This window comes from Electrophorus electricus, chromosome 8, assembly GCF_041902795.1.
Source record: "Electrophorus electricus isolate QZ-2024a chromosome 8, ASM4190279v1, whole genome shotgun sequence".
In the NCBI taxonomy this organism is placed as follows: domain Eukaryota; kingdom Metazoa; phylum Chordata; class Actinopteri; order Gymnotiformes; family Gymnotidae; genus Electrophorus; species Electrophorus electricus.
In genome coordinates, this window is record NC_137504.1 from 27,104,114 (window position 1) to 27,131,050 (window position 26,937).

Sequence of the window (26,937 nt, forward strand, 5' to 3'; positions counted from 1 at the left end):
ACATGACCGATTTTGCTTAATACTACATGTATTAAACAAAGTTGGTTTTGCTGCTTACTACATTTAATAAATGTAATATAGGTTAATAAAGGTTAAGGTTAATAAATTGTTAAGCATTATCTATTTGATTAACTATTATCTATTAATACTATTATCTATCCATTATCTATCTGCTCCCGATGACGTTATCAATAGCCTATTACTATTAACGCCCGTGAAGCTAAGATGCAGATCTAAAAGCACCGTCCGAACGGCAGGTGGCTCTCCGACTCTGCGGCTGGATGACGATGCCCCGTGTCAGCACTTCGTAGTTCAGAAGTTGAACCAAGTGCCGAGGTGAGGCACTATAAATTGCTGAACGTTTAGTAACATCTAAATTCAAAATGGAAATTAAGATCAAGATCCAAATCAAGAAAGGACCACCAGATAATATGCAGAAATGTTCTGTTGCCGGTGCTCTGATGCATCAGGGAGAGACGGTGTGTGTGTTTGTGTATGTGTGTGTATGTGTGTGTCAAGAGAGTCTGATACACTGCGCATGTTCCAAGTGCTCCGCCTTGTTCCAAAGGGATAAGCGTCTTCCTTGCTCTGAAACTTGCCCCTCCATGTATTGAATTTGTTGCTTACCGTCCTCAGTATGGACTCTCAAAAAGTAAGTGGTATATAGAATTATACATTCTAATATATTAGCATAAATGATTGTGATTATCTGAAAATAAAACGGTATATTGTATCTGAAACATAAGCAGTACCGTTACATTGTAGCCTCGTCTCTCGGATAATTCTTTAACTCTTAAATACTAGCATGTCCTTCTCGCTTGTGTATGCTAAAAAGGATCAATATTTTCCTCTATTTTCGGTATCCTTGCTCGTGTATGCATAGTCGAATGACGTAGATTTGCGGTTATTGCTTTATTCCTATACCCGTGTGTCTTTCAGAAACGTTGGTAGGAGGGTAACAGCACTATGCCAAGAGCCCGAAAACTAAGAGCTTTAACCTTGTGGTCTCGCCGTAGTCTGTTCGATATAAGGCCTTCTCTGATGTGTCTTGCAACGTTAGTAAGAATGATACGCTGTGCTAAAAGCGCATGATGAAAAATTGCGCATATCCTCTTACAAAGTTGTTGGACGTAATCAATGCCGTGCAAGAGCACGCCCACTACCATAACTAGGCTGTAGTAAATGAGAAAGTCATGGCAGCCTTATGGACGTGGGAAACTAGTATGTTCAGCGGAAAAAAAAAAATGAAGTTGAAGAGATTAATCTTTGTCGTAAATGTTGTTATATTTTATTTAAAGCCGAAGTCTATACATTAGAAGTCTATTAAACTGTGACGGAACAGGTGGATTAGAACGCTACACGGAAGAAGACTCCAAAGCAGTATTTACTTTGTAGATAGGAGAGGGAGAGGGAGAGAGGGAGAGAGAGAGAGAGAGAGAGAGCAGCCTATTGGACAGAGTTGTAGGAGAGGTGACATCACTCAAAGTAATGACGTTGAACTGACTGGCCTGACAGTGGCTGGATCATGTGCCTGTCAGAGAAAGCAGATTAGAGGGCTCTGTTTCCTTCACATCTCTCCCACATGTACATTTGAATGTTCCCATGGAAGGAATGATCTTAACTTTTAGGGGTGTGTGTGTGTGTGTGTGTGTGTGTTTCTGTTTGAACGATTAAACAGAAATGCATCATATTTTCATAATCAATGCCTGTTGTTTTGGTCACAAAACACACATGCACCTCACATTCATGCTCTCTCTGGAGAGAGTGCATTTACTCTGAGGAACTAGGTCATGCATGTAGCCTTTGAGGAGACTGGAGTATTGTAGCACAGATTCTCATTATATTTACCCTGGGCATTGAGAGCCTACTTACTCATCTGATAGTGAGAGCAGTGAGCAGGAGACTTGTGTTTCAGGTTGTTCTCGCTGGGTTAAAGCCTAAACCTCCCCACCCGTCCTTTAGTCTGATTGTTATTTAAGTTAAATGTATGTATGTTTTATTTGCTCTCCTTGTAAACCTGGATTGTCAAGAATGTAATTTCCTGCAAGGAGACCCTTACTGGTCAGACCCTAAAGGTGTCCGCTGGCTGCATGTGCTCATGTGTTGTGCTCTTATATACACTCTGGTTTAGGAAATAGATGTCTGCCCATGCTTTTGTGTCCTCAGTGACTCACAGGATAACCAAGAGACAAGTCAAATGTGTGTTTGTTTGTGTGCAGGTGAGACAAGGAATGTTTATAAACAATTTATGTATATACTTTGCTTGGGTTACAGCAATGTAACTGTTTATCTTTTTATCCACATTCCACAACTATGGGTGCCATTCTAAAACTGCTGTGTCATAGCTGTGCACCACTCACTGCTGCCATTGCATGTCCTATTTGGGTCAGCAGCTTGCTTGCACACTGACAGAAGCTAAGGTGACATTCCCTCATCCAGCCACAATTCCAGCTACACTACAGCATTCAAACAGTAGCACTGGGAGCGAAGAGATGTCAGCTGCTTGGCTTCTCTTCTCATTAGCACACGTTTTTAGCGGCCACGGATTGCCAAGGTAACGCACAAAACTCAGCAGGTTGCGAAACGCTCTGATGTCTCTCACATAGTGGAATGGAATAGAATGGACTTGATATAGCCCAGTTTAAACAGATTATCTGTACTTTGCTTTTACTGAATTGCAGTCCTTTCTTGGTAGAATCTCTGAAGGCTGAAGCCTCTTTCGGAGATGCATTCCAGTGATACCTGAGATCCTTCTTTATTTCTGACCTGTGATCTGTGTTTAATATTCTTTTGTAATGTTTATAGTAAGAACTGGGGTAATAAGAACAGATCCTACACCAGAAGTAACTCTAAGCCAATAGGGATCCTTTTAAACTGTCTTTTATGCTAAAACCTTTGTGATGTGAAATCAAGAATGCACTTCACTGCGGTGATGCACAATGAAATTATTGAACAATTGCGTATTTAGCCTAAACCATTGGTATAAGGAATCAAATCCAGTGTTTTTGTCTGAATATTGATCCCCGGTGTTAACTGCACGCCCTGTGGTGCACCCCCCTTGACTCCACATGTATATCACACCTCTGTAGTTGGGTCCTCCACCCTCATGGGATGTATAGGCCCCTTTCCAACCGTGTGGTGGTGTCTCCTTGCATCTAAAGATAGCTGAGTGGCCTAATCCTTAAATCCGCTTTATCATAGAATATCTCTCTCTCTCTCTCTCTCTCTCTCTCTCTCTCTCTCTCTCTCTCTCTCTCTCTCTCTCTCCAACTCTCTCTGTCTCTCTCCTTCTCCCTCTCACTCCCTCCCTCTCCCACTCTTCCTGGGATACTTAAAGAAAGTAAAAAGTGAGCCCCTTGCCCTGCAGTTCAGGTGCATTATGTTTCCTGGTTCCCCCGTGTGTTGTGAAGAGTCCAAAACCAGATCTGAATAATGCAGTAGGTGTCCAGGATTACAGCAGGCCAGTGTGCTCCACCCACACAGCTTTTGCATGTGTGATGGGTCATTCAGATGGGTGTCCACCCCCATCTGAATGTGAGCTAAACTGCTCAACAAATCAAGATGCTACTATTACAGAAGCCAAGATACGTGGGGCATGGGAATGCATCAGTGATGCATAAGGTTCAGAGGTGGGTGGTGGGGCTTATCTGACTGGCTCCAGGATTCTCAGCACCAAAAAATATTTCTTATATTCTGGGATTGATATCAATAGCAGATAACGGATGGTCGTCACCGACGGCGAATTACAATGTTGCCGTGGCCCCATTATTCTCATAAGAGCTTCTCTGATGATATAATTTCCAGTTTACCTGGCTTCAAAATAACATTGCACAGTGAGTGACCTAATGATACAGGGGCAGTAAAGGATAATTTTATGATGACCCCAAACTATGACAAGACATGAAATTAAAAGAGCAATAAATCACACTTTTTCAAGTGTGAAACAGCCATTATACTGACACCTAGTGGCCTGGATGTTTCAGAGATTCTGTACTAAATTGATTCTAAACTTGGATGCCTCCATGTGGGACACCCACTCTATGGAGCATAATCTGTCTTATTTGTGGACTATGAAACAATTTGATTCTTCAGGTCATGTGAGATTCACTTTATAAAAAACTTAAATACCAAATAATCACTTTCATAAATACTCTTTTCTACTTTTTGGTGGTAAAAATGACTTATTGGTCCTTTAATTACATTGTATAATTTTCAAAAAGTTAGTGTGATATGTTCAAGAAATGGGAATATATGCAATAAACATTTATATGTTGTGAACCATTGTCTGGCTTTAACCGTATTATAAAAAGGTAACTGACTAGGTTTTCTGTAGACAGTATATAGATACAGAAATCTCATAGCTGAATAATGATGAATGGGCATTTTAGCACCTTATGTGGGACTATTGGAGATGAGGATTCACCCTAACTTTAGAGGTGTAGAGAGCTTCACTGAAGAGACTGAGGTTTGGCGATTCCAGACAGCTGTACAGGGCCAGGACAACTTCACCAAAGCATCAAACTGCATCAGGTCAAAGTGTATGTGTTGTTGTTTTGCCTTCTATAAAGTTGCAGATTTAATGTGTAAGGTGTTTATTTACGAAACCAAGCACTCCTCAGCATAGTGCTCTCTTCTCAGCCAGTGGTACTGAAAGGTAATGAGTGGTTTTGTTAAGGAGAGGAGCTGTCCTTTCACTGAGCATCTCTGGGTTTTCAACATCCCTCAGCACCTTAGAGAAAGAGTGTGTGTGTTTATATCCATTTTAAGGACAGTGTCCTGACTATGTATAAAAGTTAAAGACAATTTCTTATCTTATTATTAGCATATATTAATTAACTGCCTAGTTATATTTACAGTAGCTACAATTATAGATCAGCCCCAAGTAAATTTTGTTAAAATGAAAAGTAAAATCTATTTGTTTGTGGTAAGTGAGTTTAAGGTATTTAGAAATTATTTAGAAAATGCTTATTATATTTAAGTAGCTACATATACACTACACAACTATTACATATGTGACACCCTAGAGAAAGAAGGAGATAATCTAGGAATATAGATAATAAGATAATAATAAAATGTTGCATATCTCTATCTATAATCATATGGGATCTGTTTCAAATCTAAATTGGTGTTCCAGTCCCAAAACAGAGAATATGAGGGATTACATATTAATATATTTTCAATAGTATTGCAATTATGAAATGTATTAATAATTCTATTTAAACCTTCATTTAATAACCAGCATTAACTGCAGTTGAAGACCTATTAAATTGTCACTGTCAAAAATAAGTATAATAATTAAAAATAAATACAAATAATTTAATATAAAATAATAATAATAATAATAAAAGTTTATTTTCTGGTCATCTAGGAGGCCCTACAAAGGATAATCACCACATTAGCCAATAAAAATGAGGAGCTCCACAATTTCATCGAAACTTTGAATCACTTGCTGGCTGGAGTTCAGGTAAGACCCTTGGCATGAAACAGCCAGCTGGGTGAGGACTAAGGCCATGTTCCCTTTAGAGTCAGCTGAAAAGAATACAAGCCATAGATTGTACTGATAGACCTAAATATCTGAATGTTGCTGCGTCAGGTCAATTCAAGCCGGGTGGTGTCCGACTTGGAAGAGGAGTTCGACACCTTGTTCTCCATTCTGGAAGAAGCCAAAGAGAGCATGACCAACACTATCAAACAAGAACAAGCCAGAAAATCACATGAATTACAGGTAACGCCACCCTCTGCATGCAGCCCCAAAGAATTGTGAGAGATGTGGTTAAAACATTGATATCATGCATGTCTTTCATATTCACAGGGATGTGGATACATTTAATGAGTGTTTAAAATGATCACAAAGTCACAACGTTTGCGAGCCTGGTAACTGTGCAGTCATGTGTGTGTGTGTGTGCGCTCGCGTGTGTGTATGTGTGCATGCATTTGTATGTGTGCGTGCATGTGTATGCATGCATGTGTGTGTGTGTGTGTGTATGTGTGTGTGTGTATGTGTGTGTGTGTGTGCGTGCATGCATGCGTATGTGAATACCTGCGCCATTGGAGTTGTTGAGTAGTCTTTGGGACGATGTTCAGGATGTTGTCATCGTGTTGCTATGGCACTTCTGTGGCCCACTGAGCAGGAAAAACACAGAGTGAAATGAGCCCAGATAAGTGCTTAGCCATCTAACCCCACCAGAACCCATCAGAACCCAGCCCAGTCAGGCCCTTATCACATCAAGTTCAGCACACACACACACACACACACACACACACACACACACACACACACACACCTACACACACACACAAAGTAACAAAGCATATATGCACAGAGACAGGCACACACAGTCATGCATGCATATACACAGACACACACAAATAATATCCATCTCCCACTGCTCTGTGCAACCATGCAACTTATCTGTGCTCTTATAGGCATATATCAATACCAACCAGATCCTGAAATGAATCTCACTCAAAAGCCCCATACCGAAGCCATTACATTCATATCTGAAATTTGTTTTGCTTGAAGTTATGGTTTATTATGTTTGGAGCTGAAGTTTGTTATGTTAGTGTCGTATGTCTTTTAGCTAATGCTTCGTTTGCTGTTGTTGGCTGTCATCATGAGTTACACAGAGTCTGCAAGTAGGTTGGGAAGAGCCCCATTCAGAGACAAAACGCTAGTTTGAGGTCATCATGTAGCTCAATGCAAAGGCTCTCCATCTGCTTTCCACGGGGCACCCAAGAAGGGAAGCAGAAAGAAAGAAAGATGGAAAGAAAGACTGAAAATATGAGAGGACTCAACACAAGTCAACAGCAGTCCTCCAGACCCACGGAGCTCATGCCACAGAAATCATCTCAGTGTTGCAGTAGGGCTGTAAAATGCTGTTTGCGTCTTGTGTTTTTCTTTGTTGTGTCTCCGTCAGAACCAAATGCTTCAGAGCACGAATGCGCTGGAGAGCTCAGAGGAGCTCCTGGAGTTTGCTACGCACGCTCTGGACATCAAAGACCAGGAAGCGTTTACCAAGGTAAGTAACGCTGTCCTTCTATATGTCCAAGTGCATGCTTGCTTATCTAGAGTCCGTTTTTTGCCTCCTGCATCCTAAGGAATAGCAGTGTGAGAACAGGGACAACTGATTTCAGGTCAGTTATGTCTATAAAACTCAGATTGTTATTGGTAGCTACTAGACAGCAATGTGACAAAATCAAGAGATACAGGATGAGAACGCATGCCTGAATAGCAAGGCACCTGTAGTGTAACAGCATAAAGGAAAGGTTTCCTTTGTAATTAGCAAATGTTAATTGGACAATTTTTTTTTTTTCCTCACTGCATTTGTGTTCCTATCCACCAATAACAAAGTTGATTTTCTGGTACAAATCTTATTTATCTCAGCAACAGCCCAATTTTTAATGCATACGTGATTACTCAGTTAACAAAATGGTGGCTAACTTTCTGCTGGTTAATGGTAACCGATACAACTCAGAGCTAACAGACTAATTGTTTCAGAAATTGCATGTCTGTATTACTGTATTAGAGGATGGACATTTTAAGCATCATTAAAAGAGGAATAAAGATTTTCCTGCTTGCCTGTTGGCTCTGTGTGTGTGTGAGTGTGTGTGTGAGTGTGTGTGTGTGTGTGTGTGTGAGTGTGTGTTAATGTACTGCATGCTCACCCTTCACCTGCATGGCTCTACTAACGACTCCTGTTCTTCTCTCTTCCCCCCTTATCTCTCTCACTCTTTCATACCCCCTCTTTCATCTCCAAGGCTGCCAAACAGATTAAAGATAGGTATGGTACACTCTCCATTTCTGTCTCAGCACAACTACTGGATGTGTGTGTGTGCTCACCAGGCAGTTACTACCACATGGCATCTCATACACACACTTCTGTTGTTTAGTGGGTTTCTTGGAATGGTTTATACCATTGTATACAACTGACTTCATTCTTCTTACGAGAGCATGAATAATATTTATTTACTAAGATAAATAAACAATATTTATAGGTTTTACACTGTTCAGGTTTGTATGTTTTTGTATACCATTAGTAGGAAAGACATTATGCATAGCTGAATGCTACGAAAGAGCGTGTGTGTGTGTGTGTGTGTGTGTGTGTGTGTGTGTGTGTGTGTGTGGTTATCCCCAGAGAAAATTACTTTGTGGTCAGGGATTGTCTTGAATTTGTGTCATATGTGGATAGTTCACAGTGTAGTTGTCAGACCTATTTAACACAAAGCTATTTATTGGTGGGCTTTTATGTGGTTATAACATTGCATACCTCCCTATCACACATACTTTCTAATTGGTCATGATACACTGCACAATGCTTTGGCTTTGATTGTGGTTACATAAAGCATGCTTTGGGACCTAACACACCATAGGATTCAAAATGTGTTTGCTAAAACATTGAATGCAATTCATATCTCTTTAAGCTCATTTAAGCTAATTAAGCTATGAATATCCAACAACATAATGTCTCTGGTAAAATAATACTAGGGGTGACAGATACACAAATACCATGTGACATATCTCTGCTTCTACTTTTGCGAAATAGTAAATTCTCCCCCTATGACACGTGTCAGGGTAACAATGGCTCCTGCCTTCCGCTTGACCATGAAGCCCAAAGCCACAGATACCATGAGCCACTTGATGGTGGACTTCAGCCAGGAACGCCAGCTGCTCCAGGGCCTCCGCTTCCTCCCTGGTGAGTCCGAACGGGGCATGGGGAACATGGGAAAGTCCCTCCAGTGTTCTCCACATGGGTTGCATGTCAGGACTGAGTTTAGACTAAGATTTGTATTAGCACTACTGAGGGTCACGTCAGGGTTAAGTTTAGACTTAAGTTTGTATTAGCATTAATGAGGGTCACGTCAGGATTAACTTTAGACTGAGGTTTGTATTAGCACTAGTGAGAGTTAAGTCAGGAGTAATTTTAGACTGAGGTTTGTATTAGTGCTAGTGAGGGTCATGTCAGGATTACGTTTAGACTGAGGTATTAGTGCTTCAGGGAAAATATGGTAAATTTATTACGTGGAAGTTCATTTTGGGGTGTTCTCACTGAGATTCCCACTCCCAATTTATGTGTAGTTGGATGAGAGAAACACAGTGTCTGTCACTCGGAATGACTTCTCCCACACTGTGATATTGTTCATATAGCTGTTATCTGCTTCCTCGTAGAGCTGTTTGAGTTCTTGCTGCTCACGGTCTTCAATGGTATGCTTGGGTATCCTCGGTACACCCAAGACCTGTGATGTAACATCAGTCTGTAGTTATCCAGCCTGCTGAAGACGGTACTGGCTGGGAAATGCTATAGACAAGTTGTTACAAGTTGTTATGACATATTTCCATGGGTTTGATCACAAATGCAGAAACTGTATTGTTTTGTAGATTTTTTTTTGCTTGGTAATTTGTTTGTAGAAGGAGCAAATACATTACATCCACAGCTAAGTGGTTTTAATTTTCATCGTGTTATGTTGAAAGTGTCCATCATCATGCTGTATAATGTTCACCCTTTTTGACAGTCTAATCGAATTACATTTTTGCATCATGTCTTGTTCTTCCTGTGGCCTGGCTCTGCCCTTTGTACTGAATGCTGTGTGCCCATTGGTTTAGATGTTGGGCAGATGAGGCATTTTGTTTCTGAGATGCTGGGCATTGGAGGTGTGGGCACGAAGCAGTTAAAAGCCTGTATAAGCAGAACCACGAACAATGAACTACATATGCATATGCATTCAGTATGAGCAAGTACACATGTGATGGTGCAAGCAAAGGTGTGTGTGTGTGTGTGTGTGTGTGTGTGTGTGTGTGTGTGTGTGTGTGTGTGTGTGTGAGAGAGAGAGAGAGAGAGAGAGTGTGTGTGTGTGTGTGTGTGTGTGTGTATGAGGACCATGCTGTGGGGCACAGAATTGGTCAGGTCCACAGATACCCCAAAGCCAGGCACAGCTAAGAGTCTAAAATAACCCTAGCACACTGTCCTTTAGCCCTGACTAAGCCCACAAAAATTTGGAGTGGGAATGCAGTAAAATTAGTATATAGTGTTAAACAACCCCCTGCACACTTTATTTAAGTCCCTTTAACACACACTGAAAAAGTTACTTTACAGCTGTAGATTTTCCAGTGGCCAGTATGGGAGAACTTTATCATTAGCCTTGAACTGTATACCCGCTTTAACACCTCTGCTAGCATTGGGATTTTTTTAATTGTACTACTGGAGCTCTCTAGACTTTTCAAGAGGTTTTCAAGTTCAAGAGGTTTTATTGTCATTTCAGCTATATACAAGTACACAACAAAAACGAGACAATGTTCCTCCAGGACCATGGTGCAACATAAAAACAACAGTGCAACAGACAACATGCTACACAAGTGCAAACAGTCCAATATAGTGCAAAATGTCATTAAATAAACATTAAATAAACAATAATACATACAGGACAGGACAAATACAAAATGAGTAGACAGTGCAATTTAGTACAGTACACAGTACTGGGCATATGTAAAGCAAGTTGTGCATAGCAATCAGTGACATGCTACCCTGAACATAGCAGTCACCGGTAGCAGCCAGAACAGTTCAGAGTACAGTGCTGGTTTAGTACAGTACTCTAGCAGCAAGTAGGATAATGTGCAAGACTGCAACAGGAGTGCATAGTTTATTTGTGTGAGGTTTGACTTTAGCACTAGTCCGATGCAAAACAATGTGTGAGTGTGTGTATAGATATGCGTGCGTGCGTGCGTGCGTGCGTGCGTGTGTGTGTGTGTGTCCAATGTCCAATGTACTAAAGCGGGTACCCTTACCACGTTTTAGTAATTTTGTAGTTCACTGGTGTAAATTCAGCTCTCTGTTGGTTAATGCTGAAAAAACTTATTTTAAAGAGAACTTATTTTAAATCACGTAGCTCCACTTCCACCCCTCACTTTGTGATCAATCTGCGGAGATTGTTAATTGTTTTAAGTATTTATGAGAACATGGATTATCAGTTGGGTTTTACATACAGTGTTGATTGTATATGAAAGAACGATATCCAGAAACTGGTTTGAGGTTAGCGTTAAGACTTTGGGAGAAGTGTATGTCAGCTTGATAGAAAGCATCTTTGTTTTTAATATTTATGTATGGGCCCTAATATCAGTAAATACAAACAAAATGACCAGGATCATTAAGATGGCCACCAACAAAGGTCAAAGGAGGAACTTTATAGTGGACCTGTAATTAGGAAATCCATTAGAATTGTTAATGACACATCATTAGAGGTACTTTTGTGCCAAATGCAATCACTTTTATCAAAAAAATCAAGCTGATTTACAATTGTATGTAATTTGTGTAGTTTTGTGATGTGTCTACATGGTATTTGTCTATGATATGATTTTCCTGCCTTGGCTGGACAATAATGTTCATTCTATTCTATTCTACTTCTCACTCTCTCTCTGTCACACTCTGCCTCTCACTCTCTGTGTCAATCTGCCACTCTGTTTTCCTGTCTCTCTCTGCCTATCTCTCTTGCTCTCTCTCTACCTGTCTCTCTCTGCCTATCTCTCTCGCTCTCTCTCTACCTGTCTCTCTCTGCCTATCTTTCTCGCTCTCTCTCTACCTGTCTCTCTGTCTCTCTCTGGCTGTCTCTCTCTCTCTCTTGCTCTCTGGCTGCCTCTCTCTCTGTCCCCCTCTTTCTTTTTCTTCCTGGGCTACGTCTGCTGCCCACTGTTCAGTCGAAAGACCTTGGGCTCTTTTGCTATGAGCATATCTGCCATTCACTGCTGATGGGCTGAGGAGATGAAGCTCAAACATGTCTAATTTAGAAGCTTGAAATGATCTGTTAGCCACAGCCCACTCCAGAAACCGGAGGGTTATGGCTCCTGTTCTCCCTTACCCCCATCAAGAGGAAGTTCAACTTGGATGTACAAGTAAACAAATATAAAAGTTGCCTCTCTCCAATTCTCAGGTATTCCTTTTTGTTTGGATATCCTTTACATTTGTACTGATTAAGTGCCTCGATTGTTCCTGACTGTAAAAGCCGTAGCTTGCTTGGCTGTTTTCTGTAGTGTAGCGGATACACTACAACCAATCGATGGCTGAACATCCAGTAACTGCCTGAGTTGAACATAATTGCAGCTTTGAAGGTCTCTCCCCATGGACTTAAGAAGGAACATGTGCCCAGGAGCCCCTATGGACCACTTTACAACACCCCTTTATCAAATGTCTCTCACAGCGATGCACTGGAACAAGTTTCGTTCTCTGAGGGTTTGTCAGACTAGGCTAAATAATGTCCACATGACTCATATATGTAGAACAGTGTGGGAGAGATTGTATTACAGTTCATCAGAGGCCAGTGCTGACCTGGGGCCAGGGCAGGGATGCAGGTCACAAGAGAAAAGGCTGCCTCTGCTCCAACTGCCTCTGCTCCCTCTGCATAAGCTGTGCAGGACCTCCTCATTAGTGACTACTGCCCCTCAATTCAGTTGTTTAGTTGTTTATTTGTTTTTCTGCTTCTTTACCTGAATCTGAATCAGGTCTGGCTGAAACGAAGAACAAAAGCTAAAGTAGAACTTTAGAAACTGACTATGCTGACACTGCTGGAGAGAGATGGCTGTTACCCTGAACCCCCGGAGGCTACTGTATAGCCCTGGTGGGAGGGGCAGTGTGATTTCAGTAGCTGGCCTTTACTTACTGAGGCACTGACACCCAAAGTACCTGCCCCAGCTGCACTGGCTAGTGTCATGTAAATCAGGCATCTGTCATGTACAGAATTCCCAAGTCTGTCCTCTACACTGTGTTGAACCACTTTTCTGAAAGATTGTGTCCTGGAGTTTTTGCTGAAAAACCTTTAGTGTACCTAGTATTGAACTATTGAGTCTGGTGAATGATTTTGTCTTTTCATTTTAACCATAATGTAAATTATTACTTTCCAGAATATATTACAGCTCCATGTATTACAGAAATATTGATGTTTTAATACATTACAGATATTTGTGTTCTTTATCAAATAATGACCAAAGTGAATAAATTTGATTACATTAACAGCGCATTAATTAGTGCTTCAATCTCTCCAGTACCCAGAGCTCCTGAATTTGAGGTGCAGGACTGCCTGGTGGTGGACAACGCTGTGACTGTGGTCTGGAGGATGCCGGCGGAAGATAGCAAGATCGACCACCACATCCTGGAGTACAGGAAAGCCAACCACGAGGGTCTGCCACGGGTCCAAGATGAGCGCTGCTGGGAGATCGTGGATAACATCAAGACCACGGAATACACTCTGACAGGTAGCTCATACCCTCTGCGCATTGCACGTGATGCACACAGGCACACACACACCTGCATGTCCACATGCACTGCGGGTCTTTGAACGTTCTAGAAGTCTTTTTGGCTGATGGGAGGTGCATTCCTTACTGAGTTGTCAAGTTTTTTCCATAGCGTCCATATTTTTGGGCTGTAGTGTACATAAACAAATGACCTCATGTTTTGGGATTACCGTATTTGTTAACGTATCCTAGTAGCAGTGTTCCTAGTAAAGTATGTTTAAATTGTCTTCAGGGTTGAAGTTTGATTCTAAGTTCATGAACTTTCGGGTACGAGCCTGCAACAAAGCAGCTGCTGGGGACTATTCCGATCCTGTCACCTTGGAAACCAAAGGTACAGCTCAATAAACAGAGATAAAACGGTCATCTTGAACAAAACTTTGAGTAAGCAAGCGGTGCAAAAGTAACATACACACATCTCCCAATGGCAGCATTCAACTTTGGCTTTGACCCGTCATCTTCACACCTGAACCTGAAGGTGGAGGAGAACAGTGTGGAGTGGGACCCTCAGGGAAGCAAAGGGCTGGACAGCAAGGTGAAAGGCAAAGAGAATAAGGGCAGGTATGAACCCACTCTCCACCAGTCACACAGTGCTGAGCTTCTGTTGTTACGGAGAATTCTAGCTTCTGTCATTCATATGTTGATACTGTATAAGCTATTATATCACTTATAACCTTTGGGATTCTTTTATTCATTTGCAGTTGGTATTTATATAAATACATGTTGTCCATATGGGATTATGAATGAATGAGGTTACATTTATATAGCACCTTTCAAGGAACCCAAGGTTGCTTTACAATTACCAGCATTTACATCCAGTTAGGGTAGCCATTAATGGGCATGTAGACACACAATCATTCACAAAACGAGACAATTTACTAAGGTGGCCACTTTGACCTAACCTCCATGTTTTTGAACTGTGGGAGGAAACCCATGCAAACACAGGGAGAACATGGAAACTCCACCCAAATAGATATATAATGCTTGCAATATGTTCTTAATGCTGATTCGAACTATCTTATTGTTTAAATTCTGCCTCACATTCAGGCAGGTCTAAAGCGCTCTGAATGCTTTATTAAATGCAGCCCTGAGTGGCGTGCTTTGAAGATGAGAAGCTCGCAAGGCATCAAGGGTCTGCAAAGGCCTGTGTTGTAGCTTCCTGGGGGAATAGGGGTGTTGTGTTACTGATCATTCCAGAAGCTTGTGATTAATTAAGGAGCCAAGACCTGACTGCAGGATTTCCCTACATCCCCTCTGTTCCTGTAGCCATGCTTGCTACTGGAGTCTCAAGGAACAAAAATACTACTTATTTCATATTTCATTGGCACATACTCAATTGACAGTTCCCTTTTCATTCCACTTTCCCAGCCCATCCTCTTGTTTGATTTGTTATATTTTCCCTTCTTGTTCATTGACAGCGCACATCTCACTAATTTGAAGAACATGACAAGGTGACCTTGTGTTCATGGGCGATGGTGCTGGATACTTCCTCAGAGCTTTAGATGCTCACTGCTTCTGCTGGCTTCTGTAGTCTCCTCCTCCTATCCACTCCTCCTGTCTGCTCTTCTGTAGTCTCCTCCTCCTATCTGCTCCTCCTGTCTCCTCTTCAGTAGTCTTCTCCTTCTGTCTCCTCTTCTGTAGTCTCCTCCTCCTATCCACTCCTCCTGTCTGCTTTTCTGTAGTCTCCTCCTCCTATCTCCTCCTCCTGTCTCCTCTTCGGTAGTCTTCTCCTTCTGTCTCCTCTTCTGTAGTCTCCTCTTTCTATCTCCTCCTCCTCTCTCCTCTTCTGTAGTCTCCTCCTGTTGTCTCCTCCTCCTGTCTCCTCCTATGAGGCTGATGTGTTAGCACCAGGCAGATCCTGTCTGCAGTCTGCGCATGAGAAGAGTGTTTTATGAAAATGTATTACTAGGTTAGCCAGATAACTAAATCTCAAATATCGTTGTAGATAGCTTGCTTCTAAGTTTCACTTCTAAAAGTTAGAGATTTAACCTGAGGTTACCCAGAATGTTCATTTGGAGAATAGACTTGATTTGCAACATTGCTAGATTGGAAGGCTATCTGGCTAACTATGTAATTCTACATCATGAAATACCAGTTATGCTGGGATGCGTGGTCTCTGTTAATATCCACCTAGAATGAAGACTTGTTGTGTACTGTGTGTGCTGAATCTGATTGAAACAGTCATTTGTAGATGGAGAACATCCTTCATTTCCATGTTTGTTATTATGAACAGATTTTTCCGCGATGGTCCACTTTCCGTGATGCCTCCATCTATAACTGACTTAATTTTTGTCTAACTTTCTCTGACAAATTTATGGTACTCTTTCAAACTTTGTTCTCTCTTAAAAGAATTGGTGGCAAAGCAGTGACCTCACTTACTGACACTAACCGTATCAAAGCATTAAAGCACAGTTTTAAATTTATTTTCCATGCAAATCTTTTCCATGCCCACACCTTTATGACTTTGGTGAGTAACCAGCCTATTAAAAAACAGAGCCTAATCCACGATTTTCTTCATTATTCATCCCACCATAGAGCTCTCTGTTCAAGAGATCACTAACCATTGTGCTGTATCATCTTCAACATTACAAGGTGTCAAGGACATCTGTCTTATATAATAACTGAGCTGACACCACGTCTCAAAGATTTAACACTCCTGCTCCATATGACTCTGCTCAGCGGTGTAGAAAGTCCCCAGAGGGTGTGGCCTGAGAGTTCCCTGCATATCAATTGGCAGAACCCCTATTGTTAAAGCCGTCACTCATCCACCAGCTGCTTCCCAGCCAGCATGTGGCATGTACCACATGGCTGTGGGAGGAGGGGCTGTCTGTTTCCATGGACACACCCTGCTGCACTTTGACATCTGTCGTTGTAGAAAAGGGTGGAGCAGTGGCCTGGAATTCCGCATAGTCATATAAAAGCACTGAGCCTGGATATTACATCAGACATTAGATTACAGACAGAGCACTGATGAGTCTGTTGGCTTATGAAGACATTTGTAGACATGTACAAATGTCACTACATCCACATCTAAGGCATTCCACACATTACATTTCCACTATCATTCTATGGTTATTCAAAGTTTTGTTGATGCTGAACCATCATAATTCAAATTATCCATACAAATACACAGTAAAATGTTATTAGTATTTTATAATCACACATGTGATTATAAAATTGGCCAAGTTGCCAATACTGACAACAGCTCTACAAGCTTTGAATAGTGTTTCCACCCACATATCACTGCTTTCCATTTAGTTTCTAATGCCATAGTTGGTTATGGCTGTTTCATTTTAAACCCTTTTTCTAATTGGTTCTCAATGTCCCATCTTGTTGAAGTATGTGTGTGTCTTTATAGAGGTGTTGTCTCTAACGAAAGGGGTGTGTGTTATAAACCCAGGGTGATCTGTTACCATTTCTTTTGTATAAGTCTACTCATCATTCCTGTTTTCTTCTCTGTTGCGGCTCTCTGAGCATGTGTTTGCAATCAAATCAGCACGTTTTACCATAGCTGCCCCAAGACCCTTAGCAGCATGTGTGTAGTGTAAACTGTGGCTGTATGCATCTGAGGACTGACAGCTATGTGTTTCCAACCTTGGTAATTACAGAAGTGGAACTCCTTCTCCGAAAAGAGGATCGACTCCCAGGTCACCAGCCCCTAGAGGAGGCAGAGATCGTTTTACTGGCGAATCCTACACGGTGCTGGGTATGCTACTAGCTTGGGCACAACATTTACAGCTTCAAATAAACTTGGTCATGTCATAGACATTGAGTACCTAACTACACTATTTTGTGAGTAAAATAGAGGTTAAACAGTAATGTTGCACGTTCCACAAACTTGGATGGGCATATCATTTATAAATTCTATTTATTTATTTATTTTGGGGGTTCAGGTGACACCAGTATTGACTCCGGCCAGCACTATTGGGAGGTGGAGGCCCTGAAAGACTGCAAGTCCTACAGCATGGGCGTAGCATACCGGAACATGGGCAAATTTGACCAGCTGGGCAAGACCAACAGCACATGGTGCATCCACGTTAATAACTGGCTGCAGAGCTCATTTGCTGCCAAGCACAACAACAAGGCCAAGAGCCTGGAGGTGGCTGTACCAGAGAGGATCGGGGTCTACTGTGACCTGGATGGAGGTACCCTACCTCACGCCCATTTAGTGTATTTACACTAGGGCTAGACAATGTATTGTTTATTGATTTATATTGTTTTAAGCCTTTGTAGTAGAATGTAAAATACAAATAAGCCCTGTAAAAATCACATTTTGTTCCCTTTTTTTCCATGTGAGCATCTCAGACATTCCAGAAATTCCCCATGGCTTATCTATAGATGTTTTAATCATGGCATTCACATGATCCAACTGTTAACAATTTTGCTCAAAATCTATAACTTTATGTCACTTTAGGTTAATGATTTAAATCTAATACTAGGTATTACACCATTTCAATATATAGGAATAAAATCACAATATATTTTTGTCCATATCACACAGCAGCTCTACTATACAGTGCAGTATTACAAACATGAAAGACATGCTGTCTGCTGATGTGATTTACTGGCATGACTTTCTTTAGCTCTCCCCCTCTTAGATGTCATAAGGACATAGCTCTACCAAATCTAAAAGAGTTTACGAAAAAGGTTGTATAAAGTAGCTGCACTTGTAGTCCAGTGTCCTGGGTTTATTCGTGTGGAATAGGATTACAGAAGCTCCTATATCCCCATTCTCCCTGCTCCTCACACTGCTGAAGGTTACTGGACACCTGAGGATCGAATGGCAGCCAGATCCACTGACTCGAGAATAAAGGAACTCGAACAGACTTCTTGCAGGACTCCGCTATACCACCCAGCAGTGTTCCTGTGCACCCGCAGTCCAGCTGAACGACAGCAGGGTTTCTTTTTTTTTACCTGAACTGTACTCCTTTGTCTTCTTTCTGATTTTTTGTTCAATTGCAGGCCTGCTTTCATTCTACAATGCAGACAGCAAGCAGTTGCTCCACATGTTTAAGACGAAGTTCTCTCAGCCAGTGGTTCCAGCCTTTATGGTGAGTGAGGGGCCGTGTAGTGTGGGTCACGTAATATCAGCTGTTTTTAAGTAATCATAACTGCATGAGTTCTTTGTATTGGCTATTAAATCCAAAATGTGCACAACAGTAAGTTCTATACTGGAATAAAGTCACGCTGCTTCTGAGTAACTACTTGCAGTGTGATTGTGATCAGATACTGAAACTGGAGCTTGTGAATGTTTTGGTATCACAGTACAGTACAGTGTGGAAAGCAAGATATATGTAGCTGTGTAAAATTAAATCTGACCCACTTGTCCATCTGCCAGTCCACCTCCTTCTACAAATGGAAGGTTATGCACTTCATTTGCTATTACAGGCCACAATGAGTATGAAAGGCTTTAGTAGGATTTAGTATTGTGTCATTGGGGAACAGTAGATCAAAAAAGGTCAGTATTGGGGTCCGTACATTCTGACTCAGGTGCAATTTACAACAACGACTTCAAAAATGTGCTAGCAGATCTAGTTGAAATAGTCATGTCGACTTATTCAAATATTCGTGGTCACTCAGTCCCAGCTGCAGTGACTATGCTGCAACTGTCTACGTATCCTGCAGGTTTGGTGCGGTGGCCTGAGCCTGATGACGGGTTTACAGGTCCCCAGCGCCATCAGAAGCTTCCAGAAGGCTGAAAACGGGCTGGGAGGATCAAACAGCAGCCTGAACAATATGCCACAGTAGTCCATACAAACTGCTATATCCCGAAGCCACCCAAATGTTTCAGGACCAGTGCCCCCCTAACTGAGACAGCGTCCCGACCTTAATCAGCAGCAGTGGGTAACCTCCAAGAACACCTCATGAACTCGCACCCCACTTCCTGCTTCCTGTGCAAATAAACACACTTCCTGTGGACTATGTCATCCAGTGTTGGAACGCTGTGAAGCTCCATGGGGAAATAAGTCCTTGACTGGCAGGCACCAGATAACACTACCACTACGCCTTCTTATTCTCTAGATTCCTCTCTTCTATAAGTGCAGATGCAGATTTATTTATCTCTTACTTTCTCTTGTTATATAAAGCTCTTTGCACCAGAAATGCTTGTGGCTTTATCAGGGAATAGATGAGTGCACTTTTTTTCTGTTTAATTTTAGGTTTGGTTTTCATTTTGTAATGATTTATTTCTGACATAAGTCTGGCATGACAGACCCTTTTCATCATTTGATTTATTGAAATGTATAAATATTTTTAGTTTGGTGTGTGTTAATGTGTATGTATGTGTATGTGTGATTCATAGCCTATGAGTACAAGTGACTATTACCTCCTGTCTAATCAAGGTATTTTTCATTGGACTCTCAATATCCCTTTATCCTCTAAAATATGAACCCTGTAGTTTTTGACTACAGTATGCAGTTCAATATGACTGTGAAAAATGTTTGCACAATATAAACAGTTAGTGCTGCTTTCTGGGCTTACGTTATTCTGTTTGTACAAACACTGAGTCCAGTCCACCAAGCACACAATTTAGAACATCACATGGACTTCAGTTTTAATTATTGCATAAATTAATTTTTCTTTATTTTCTCTGACGTTTTTTGATTTCCTGTATTTCTCTGATTATTATCTGTTCATGCATATCAACAATTGAGGGATCTGTCCATTAAATAAATAATTGATTTTTAAAATTTTCATGCAGTTGTGCTAAACTTGAAAGTAAACTCGGTTTCACCTAGTCTTTTTTTTTTTCTTTTTTTTTTGCCTGGAACGCATTTTAATGTATAACTACAGTAGCCTACTACGCAGTTTAATTCTCCGTAAACACTCGTGTCTGATTGTAATCTAAATCAGTACGCAGGTGAATCCTGAGCACCGTGAAGCGCTAAACTTCCACAATTAAAAATGTGTCCCTACCGCCATCCGCTGTCACAACCCTGAAATAGCAATAGAGGGGCCAACAAAATACCTGAGACTTTAGCTAGCTAGTCAAATGCGCTTTTGACGTACAGATTTGTATTGTACTTCATAACGCAGAAATTGTACTTTATAGGTTAACACTTTTATATTAGTTTGTTACGTAAAATGATGTTTTTTCGCTTCTGTAGTTATGTTTTAGTGAGAATGTTAAATGTTTATGTTTTAGTGAGAATGTTAAAGATGGGTAGCGTTCGAGCGATGAAAATTGAATAAATGATACTGGAAATAATGTGTGCTTCTTTGTTTACCTGTCGCGTTTCTCTACACGTGTCGATAGATGCTGAGTTTCCAGATAGTGAATATTTATATATGCCAACTATATATTTTTCCGACTATCTGTATTTACTATATATTATTTCTATTTGCAACTATCAACTATCCATTGAAGAAATATTTCGTTTTTCATATCATGATTATCGCGAGTTCAAATCCTTTTTGTCCTACGTCCCGTGCCGTCCGGTTGTGCTCTAGGGAACATTGGGAACTGTTTTAATAGCGATCTTGGTTATGTAGCTGCGTAGACCGGAATAATATATGTTTTTCCTCTTTCAATAAGTAAGTTCCACAACTTTCAAATTATTGCGAACTTTTAATTAATATCTATAGCAAATTATAGCTGGCTAACTATCTGCTTCAGTGTGTCTTTCTCCATGACATGAGATTTGCTGCTGGTTAACTAGAAAACGCTGTAATTCTTAGTAACGTTAATCAGTTTTTCGCGACATTAGAGCGAATGCGTTGCGCTTTAATCGTGAATCATGTGCCGATACCTAACAAAACCTAAAAAGTATGTTGGCTAGCTACAAAGCTAACTAAGTCTCACGAGAACTGTATTGGCTGGCTAGTTAGCCACATCATGACATTTAAAATCAGCGGCTAGTGAGATCGTTTACAAGGTAACTCGCTAAATCTGTTTTTACATTTGTATAATTGTAGAACTCAATGCCATCAACGATTGTCCACAGGGATGGTGAAGCAGTCAGCCTCATGGCCCTACGTCTTAGTTTGTTATACAGACAGGTGGACCGATGCCTAGACTCAACAGGACAGTGGTACTAGCCTTGCTGATTGCAACCAGTTCCATTTTCCTCTTGTTCCAGTTATATTATTACAGGCAGTACGTTTCAAAGGTGAGCAAAAACTACTGGGCCGTTGCCTGCAAAAAAAAAAAGGGGGGTCAATCAATCACCAGCGATGTATTATATGAATTCTGCAGAGTAGTGGGTTTGTAATGTTGCCAGATGTTGCTTGATTTAGTGGGCTGATTCTCTACAGCATGGACCTCTTGCTTTGAGTAGTAAAGGCTACCTGGCAGGAAAGGAGGCCCAGTGGGTGAGTAAAATGCACCGCCAGCACTGTATCAGTCACTTCATTATTAGTTATTCTTGGGAAGTAGGAAATGTATGTTTCTTATTTACCTGCATTTGCACCAATGGTGGTGACATGTTTCCACTAATTATTTGATGTCTTTATTTTTTGGTCTTTAATTTGTATCCTTCCCCCCCACATGTTGTATGGACTGCAGCATTTGGTGAAGAAGTTTCTCGGGCTAGCGCGCAAGTTCAGCCTGCCTGTGTTTCTGGTGGACACCGTCACACTGAGCCTGCTGACCCAGGAGGCCGAGCTGCTGAAGGACAGCCAGTTGAAAGAGCCTCACTGCACCTTCCTCTGCACACATAGGCACTTCATCACCTTTGGCCTACTCGGAAACGTCTGGAAGTATGATGTAAGCATTCCCACTTAGGAAGGGCACCAGTGTCACATAGAGGTGGCTGGTGCTGCTTGGATAGGTATATCCATGGCTGGCAGTAGAATGCTATTTTGATTGGCATGCCACTACTATAGCACGGTCCAAAAGGTGCACAGGATTCATTTACAAAGAGAGCTGGTACCTCTATCTGTGAAAGTATTCTTGTGTATGCCTTTATGGGTGAATACTGTCACAGGTACAGATACGCAGGGACGACTTCACAGGTACAGATTTGCAGGCATTTGCAGATACACATGCTTTGCTTGTGCTGCATAGCTGCCAGCTTCTTAACCAGGGCTCAGTGGAAAAACAGTTGCAAGTCTTCATTTGTTCAAAATTAGCACACGCAAACAATGTAAACTTTAATGTAAATGAAAAGTGATGGAAAATGTATTGACACAACTCGCTGCCCCCCTGACTCCACCTTGGCCTGTTCTCTCACCAAGGCTGCTCTGCAGGATGCAGCAGAAGAGCGTGGTCTGGAGCTTCTGGAGCTCAGGGGGAAGGACCCCAGGCTGGTGGGCATGGACGACCTGACAGGGAGCGAGATCCCTCTGCACCTCCTCATCCGCTCCGACGGCCACTTGCTCGTGCATGTTGTCGTCCTGTACGAGCGCAGCGGGAACTATCTGTGGCACGGACCCCTGCGGCTCACACCTGGCATCGACCACAACTTTGCCCCGTTCAGAAAGCTGGACTTTGGCCGCTACGCAGGGGCCTATGACAGGTACCGTGTGCTCAACACATGTCTCATACACGTGAGAAAACGAAGAGCCAGTTGTGGCTGGTGTCCTGGAGCCCAGTCTGCACATATTTCAGAAGAATTTTTGTAAATGGAGAGCTGTTGACTAAAGGGGAAATGCATATTTAGACTTTAGACTTTTCTTAAACCATGAAGTGGTGGGGAAGGGGTCTTTTCTCAGGTTACAAGCATAAAACTGGAACAAAAGAACTTATTGATTGTCCCAAGTTATCCATTTATTTTCCCAATTGCTGATACTTTTGACAAATATTGTTCATTTATCCCATTGCTATAAAAATACTCTTTGCTGTACAATATTTCTTTCTGCAGTATGACCTTAAAGTTGAAAGCATATCTCTACAATGTATAAGGTAGAGTGTATTTGTTTTCTCTGTCAGACCAGAGCTCATTCTGACCACTCTAGATGGGCTTGATGTGCGGCTCCCAAAAAACTTCTCCCACTTCTTGACCGAACATTCCAGCAGCCGCTTTCTGGAGTGCAGATATCGAGAAGCAGCTGCCTTTTACCAGGTTTATATCTATATAAGGGAACTCTCTTTCTATACATGAATTTTAAAACCAGGTCTGAGGTCCATTTCTGATCTATGTGAGATATGGATTTCTTCTGTACTCCTGAGCTCAGAACTAAACTTCAGACTCTCTCTCCTAGCTGTATCCAGATGATCCATCTCCTGAGGCAATGGACTTCAGGATGAAGGCCAAGAGCCTTCTCCACCTCGCTGCTCGAGTTCTCACTGAGCTCCAGGTCCCCTTCTGGCTGAGTAGTGGCACTTGTCTTGGTGAGTAGTCTCTCAGAAAGCTTCATGGTTATTATTGGAATATTAACATCTACAAAAGTGGTCGCATATGCCTCATTTGTGACATTGGCTAGAATTGCCATGCAAGGGTTCAGAAATAACTTCCTATAGTGAACCAATTACATGTGCTTTACTATTTGCATATGATTTATGGAATAGAATCTCTTTATTGTCAGTGAACTATAAGTAGTATGGTATACATCATAAGACCCTCAGAGGAGCACTGCAGATGTCCTATTGGATTTGTTACTCTGATCTGTTCTCCACCTGCAGGCTGGTTCCGGCAGTGCAATATCATCCCCTACAGTAAGGATGTGGATCTGGGCATCTGGATTAAAGATTACAGGCATGACCTCACACAGGCCTTCCAGAGGGCTGGACTCCCTCTCAAACATAAGTTTGGAAAGGTATCACACATCTTGTTCTTCATCCACCATTCCTGTCGAAGACCTTGAAGTGAAAATAATTTGTACTCACTGTACCATGTAGAATTTCTGGGTGAAACTCTACACATTGATCTTGTCTGGTGTAGATCGAGGACAGCCTGGAACTCTCCTTCCAGGGACTGGATGTGAAACTGGACATCTTCTTTTTCTATGAGGATGGTGACATTGTTTGGAATGGAGGCACGCAGGCCAAGAGTGGCAAGAAATTTAAGCAAGTATTTTATTACGCAGTGATCTCCTGCATGTTTCTCCATAAAATATAAAAGTGTTCATTCAGCAGACAGTCAAATTGATATCTTTTTTTCCTTCTTAAATACCCTGAGACACACACCTACACCTGTATGGTACGTTCAGGGGTTAGGAGCTGAGATAAGAGTGGGGTGGTCATTTCCTAACAAATCCCTGGAGCAATTGACCAAGGGTTTATGCATGCATGCTTGTAGTTTCAGTTTCACTCCTGTTGCATGTCAAATATGAACAAACAGCTTGCCCAAACACTCCACTTTGCCTACTGCTATCTAGACTCATTTAGGAGTCCTGTGCAAGACTTACTGAGAATAAAGTTGACACAAACCAGCACATTAGAAATGTTTCATGATGCTACAATGAAATGTGTCGTCCCATGTTCTTGTAAATCACCTGGTAAAGCAGGTGGAGAATGATGTTCATAACACTAACACTGCATTACCGATAAATATGTAAGTCATGCTGGATAAGAGCGCCTGCCAAGTGCCATAAGCGGAATGTCGATGTCCCCGCTCACAGGTATGTGTTCCCCCGGTTCAGCTTGTGCTGGACAGAGCTGGTGGATCTTAGGTTGCGGGTGCCCTGTGAGACTCTGGATTATGTGGTGGCCAACTATGGGCCGGAGTGGAACGTTCCGGTAAAGACGTGGGACTGGAAGAGCTCTCCGCCCAACGTGCAGGAGAATGGGGTGTGGCCCATCAGAGAGCGGGATGATGTTATTCAAGTCTACTGAAACCTCACAGGAGTGACACGTTTGTTTTTGTAAAGGCTGCCATTTTCTCCCATTAAGCACAATATGGTAAAACTGGGCCTCTATTTAATCTCAAAAATAAACCTCGTATTTGTACAGCTGATTGCTGTAAGGCAAAGCCTGATCTCTGACCCCTGACCCTTGCTCCATTCACATGCGCATCCATGACTGAAACTTCTGGTGAGCCTTTTTCAATAGACTTTAAAACAACTGGAGGCAGATATGTAGGTATGATCTCCTTACCCTTTCCCCTTAGGGGAAACTGTCCTGCAGGGGCACATAGTTGTTTTGTTTTTTTTTCTATGACGCATCATCTTCTCATTTCATGTTGTCTGTTTGCAACTGATATTTTGAACCACAATTCCTCATGGTTTGCTCTTTTGACGGCTGATGGTGACTGTGTTGCACTTGCAGTTTGTTCATACCTGCATCATAACTCACTTTCACTCATTTTTCTTCAGACTGAAGTTGCATCCAACACTGCTGGTAGCCCACTACCATTACCTTGTTATAACAAATAAAGCATATTAAGAGATAGTAGTGACCAAGGTCACTTTCATAAAAAGGTCTTTCATGAATTGTGTGTATAACCTAATACTCTGTCTGTAGCACTGTTAGAGAGACATTGTCCCGATTGCTTAACACTAAAGGGGACTTTACAAAAAGCCTCTGACTATCTGAAAGTATACAGACGCATATTGCCTTTCTAGCTAATGTTTATGCATTATGACTACATTCAGAGTAAGTGCAATATGTATAAATGAACTACAAGACTGACTTCACTACTGATGTACTCATTTTTGTGCTCAACTCCAGACCTGGACTTTAATCAGCTGTGGAGAACTGAACAGTTAATATAATCAACTGGCCCTTTTGTCCTCACAGGTAAAAGAAGAGTAGAAAAGCTGAACTTGGATTGACTTTTGGTTAGAAGTCCATTGTTGAATGCCTGTCATGTAATTCTCCTTCCTGAAGTGAACGTCAAACCTGTTGGTGTTTGGTTTATAAGACATGACTACTTCCTCCCATACAAGATTCTAACACTGTGATTCTATACCTGTGTATAAGGGGGAGGGGGAGTTCTTCAGTGTGTCTTGTCTTTCACACTGGATAATTCTTTGCTTCCTCTTGTCTTAATAAATCAAAGGGTCTTTTTTTTTTTTTTTTTAAATATGGTGACGACATTTTAAACCCTTAAAGGTGCAGTGAGTAGGATTTAGGGGACCTATTGGCAGAAAGTATACAATACCATGTTTTCATTTGTGTATAACCACCTGTAAGTATGAATTGTGTTTTCGTTAGCATACAATGAGCACTTCATATCTACACACAGACTGGCCCATCTTCCAACAGAGACCACCATGTTGCTCTGCCACATTTCTAGGGTATCTTAGAACGGCTAAAATATGAATTAAGTCATGTTTCTATCCAACATTGTTATGTGAAGAAACTTTAGATGACCTAGGCTACTGTGATTAGGCGCAGCATTGAAACAAGCAAAATGAAGATTTAACTCGGTCTTATTGTTTGCTGCGTCATCCTTTATTCAAAAAAACTTTCGTTATTATTCTTTCGCATTGTGGCGCTTTTGGGGGAGGGGGTGTTCCTTTTTTTAACTGATGATAGCAGCAGCTTTTGAGAGCATGCGCTCATCACCTACTGGGCTTGCAGTCAGAGAAAGATTCTGATGTGCCAGAGTATGGAGATGAGGGAATACAGGAGTGTGCTTCAGGGTGGTCCTCTGTTGTTGGCAAGTGAGCACTAGTCATATATCTGCTTATGTCAATAGCAGTGTGTACAGTAGAGCTTTGGTCATCCTGACCAAACACTCCAGCAGCTCCCTCAAGCTTTCAGATGGTCAAGCTGTGGCTTGCAATGTGGAGGACGGAACTGCATCTCGTGCAAAGGTGATGTTTTATCTTTGAGTCTGATA

At 41.6% G+C, this 26,937-nt stretch overlaps 2 protein-coding genes across 14 annotated transcripts; both read left to right on the forward strand.

Annotated features, from left to right (window-relative positions):
• The first annotated feature begins 516 nt into the window (after positions 1-516).
• On the forward strand, positions 517-20,480 carry fsd1l (fibronectin type III and SPRY domain containing 1-like). Of its 11 annotated transcripts, none has more exons than XM_081719232.1 (15): positions 565-652; positions 2,167-2,219; positions 5,369-5,464; positions 5,594-5,725; positions 6,918-7,019; positions 7,759-7,781; positions 8,572-8,693; positions 13,028-13,237; positions 13,509-13,607; positions 13,705-13,834; positions 14,692-14,724; positions 16,882-16,979; positions 17,167-17,418; positions 18,236-18,324; positions 18,854-18,993. In XM_081719232.1, coding segments are annotated over exons 1-15 (1,455 nt in total). In that variant the 5' UTR covers positions 565-651; the 3' UTR covers positions 18,869-18,993. The 11 variants fall into 11 exon arrangements, with proteins under 11 accessions (XP_026874616.2, XP_026874614.2, XP_026874615.2 ...); XM_027018809.3 differs by having other exon boundaries at positions 566-652; positions 18,899-20,480; XM_081719233.1 differs by lacking the exon at positions 2,167-2,219 and adding an exon at positions 4,389-4,538 and having other exon boundaries at positions 594-652; positions 18,899-20,480.
• A 221-nt stretch (positions 20,481-20,701) lies between these two features.
• On the forward strand, positions 20,702-26,162 carry fktn (fukutin). 3 transcript variants are annotated; one of them, XM_027018806.3, is made up of 10 exons: positions 20,702-20,806; positions 21,188-21,381; positions 21,509-21,583; positions 21,777-21,977; positions 22,448-22,728; positions 23,142-23,274; positions 23,414-23,543; positions 23,835-23,968; positions 24,094-24,218; positions 24,773-26,162. In XM_027018806.3, the coding sequence occupies exons 2-10, from the start codon at positions 21,280-21,282 to the stop codon at positions 24,984-24,986; spliced, it is 1,395 nt and encodes a 464-aa protein (XP_026874607.2). In that variant the 5' UTR covers positions 20,702-20,806; positions 21,188-21,279; the 3' UTR covers positions 24,987-26,162. The 3 variants fall into 3 exon arrangements, with proteins under 3 accessions (XP_026874607.2, XP_026874609.2, XP_026874608.2); XM_027018808.3 differs by having other exon boundaries at positions 21,527-21,583; XM_027018807.3 differs by having other exon boundaries at positions 21,217-21,381.
• Positions 26,163-26,937: the final 775 nt, after the last annotated feature.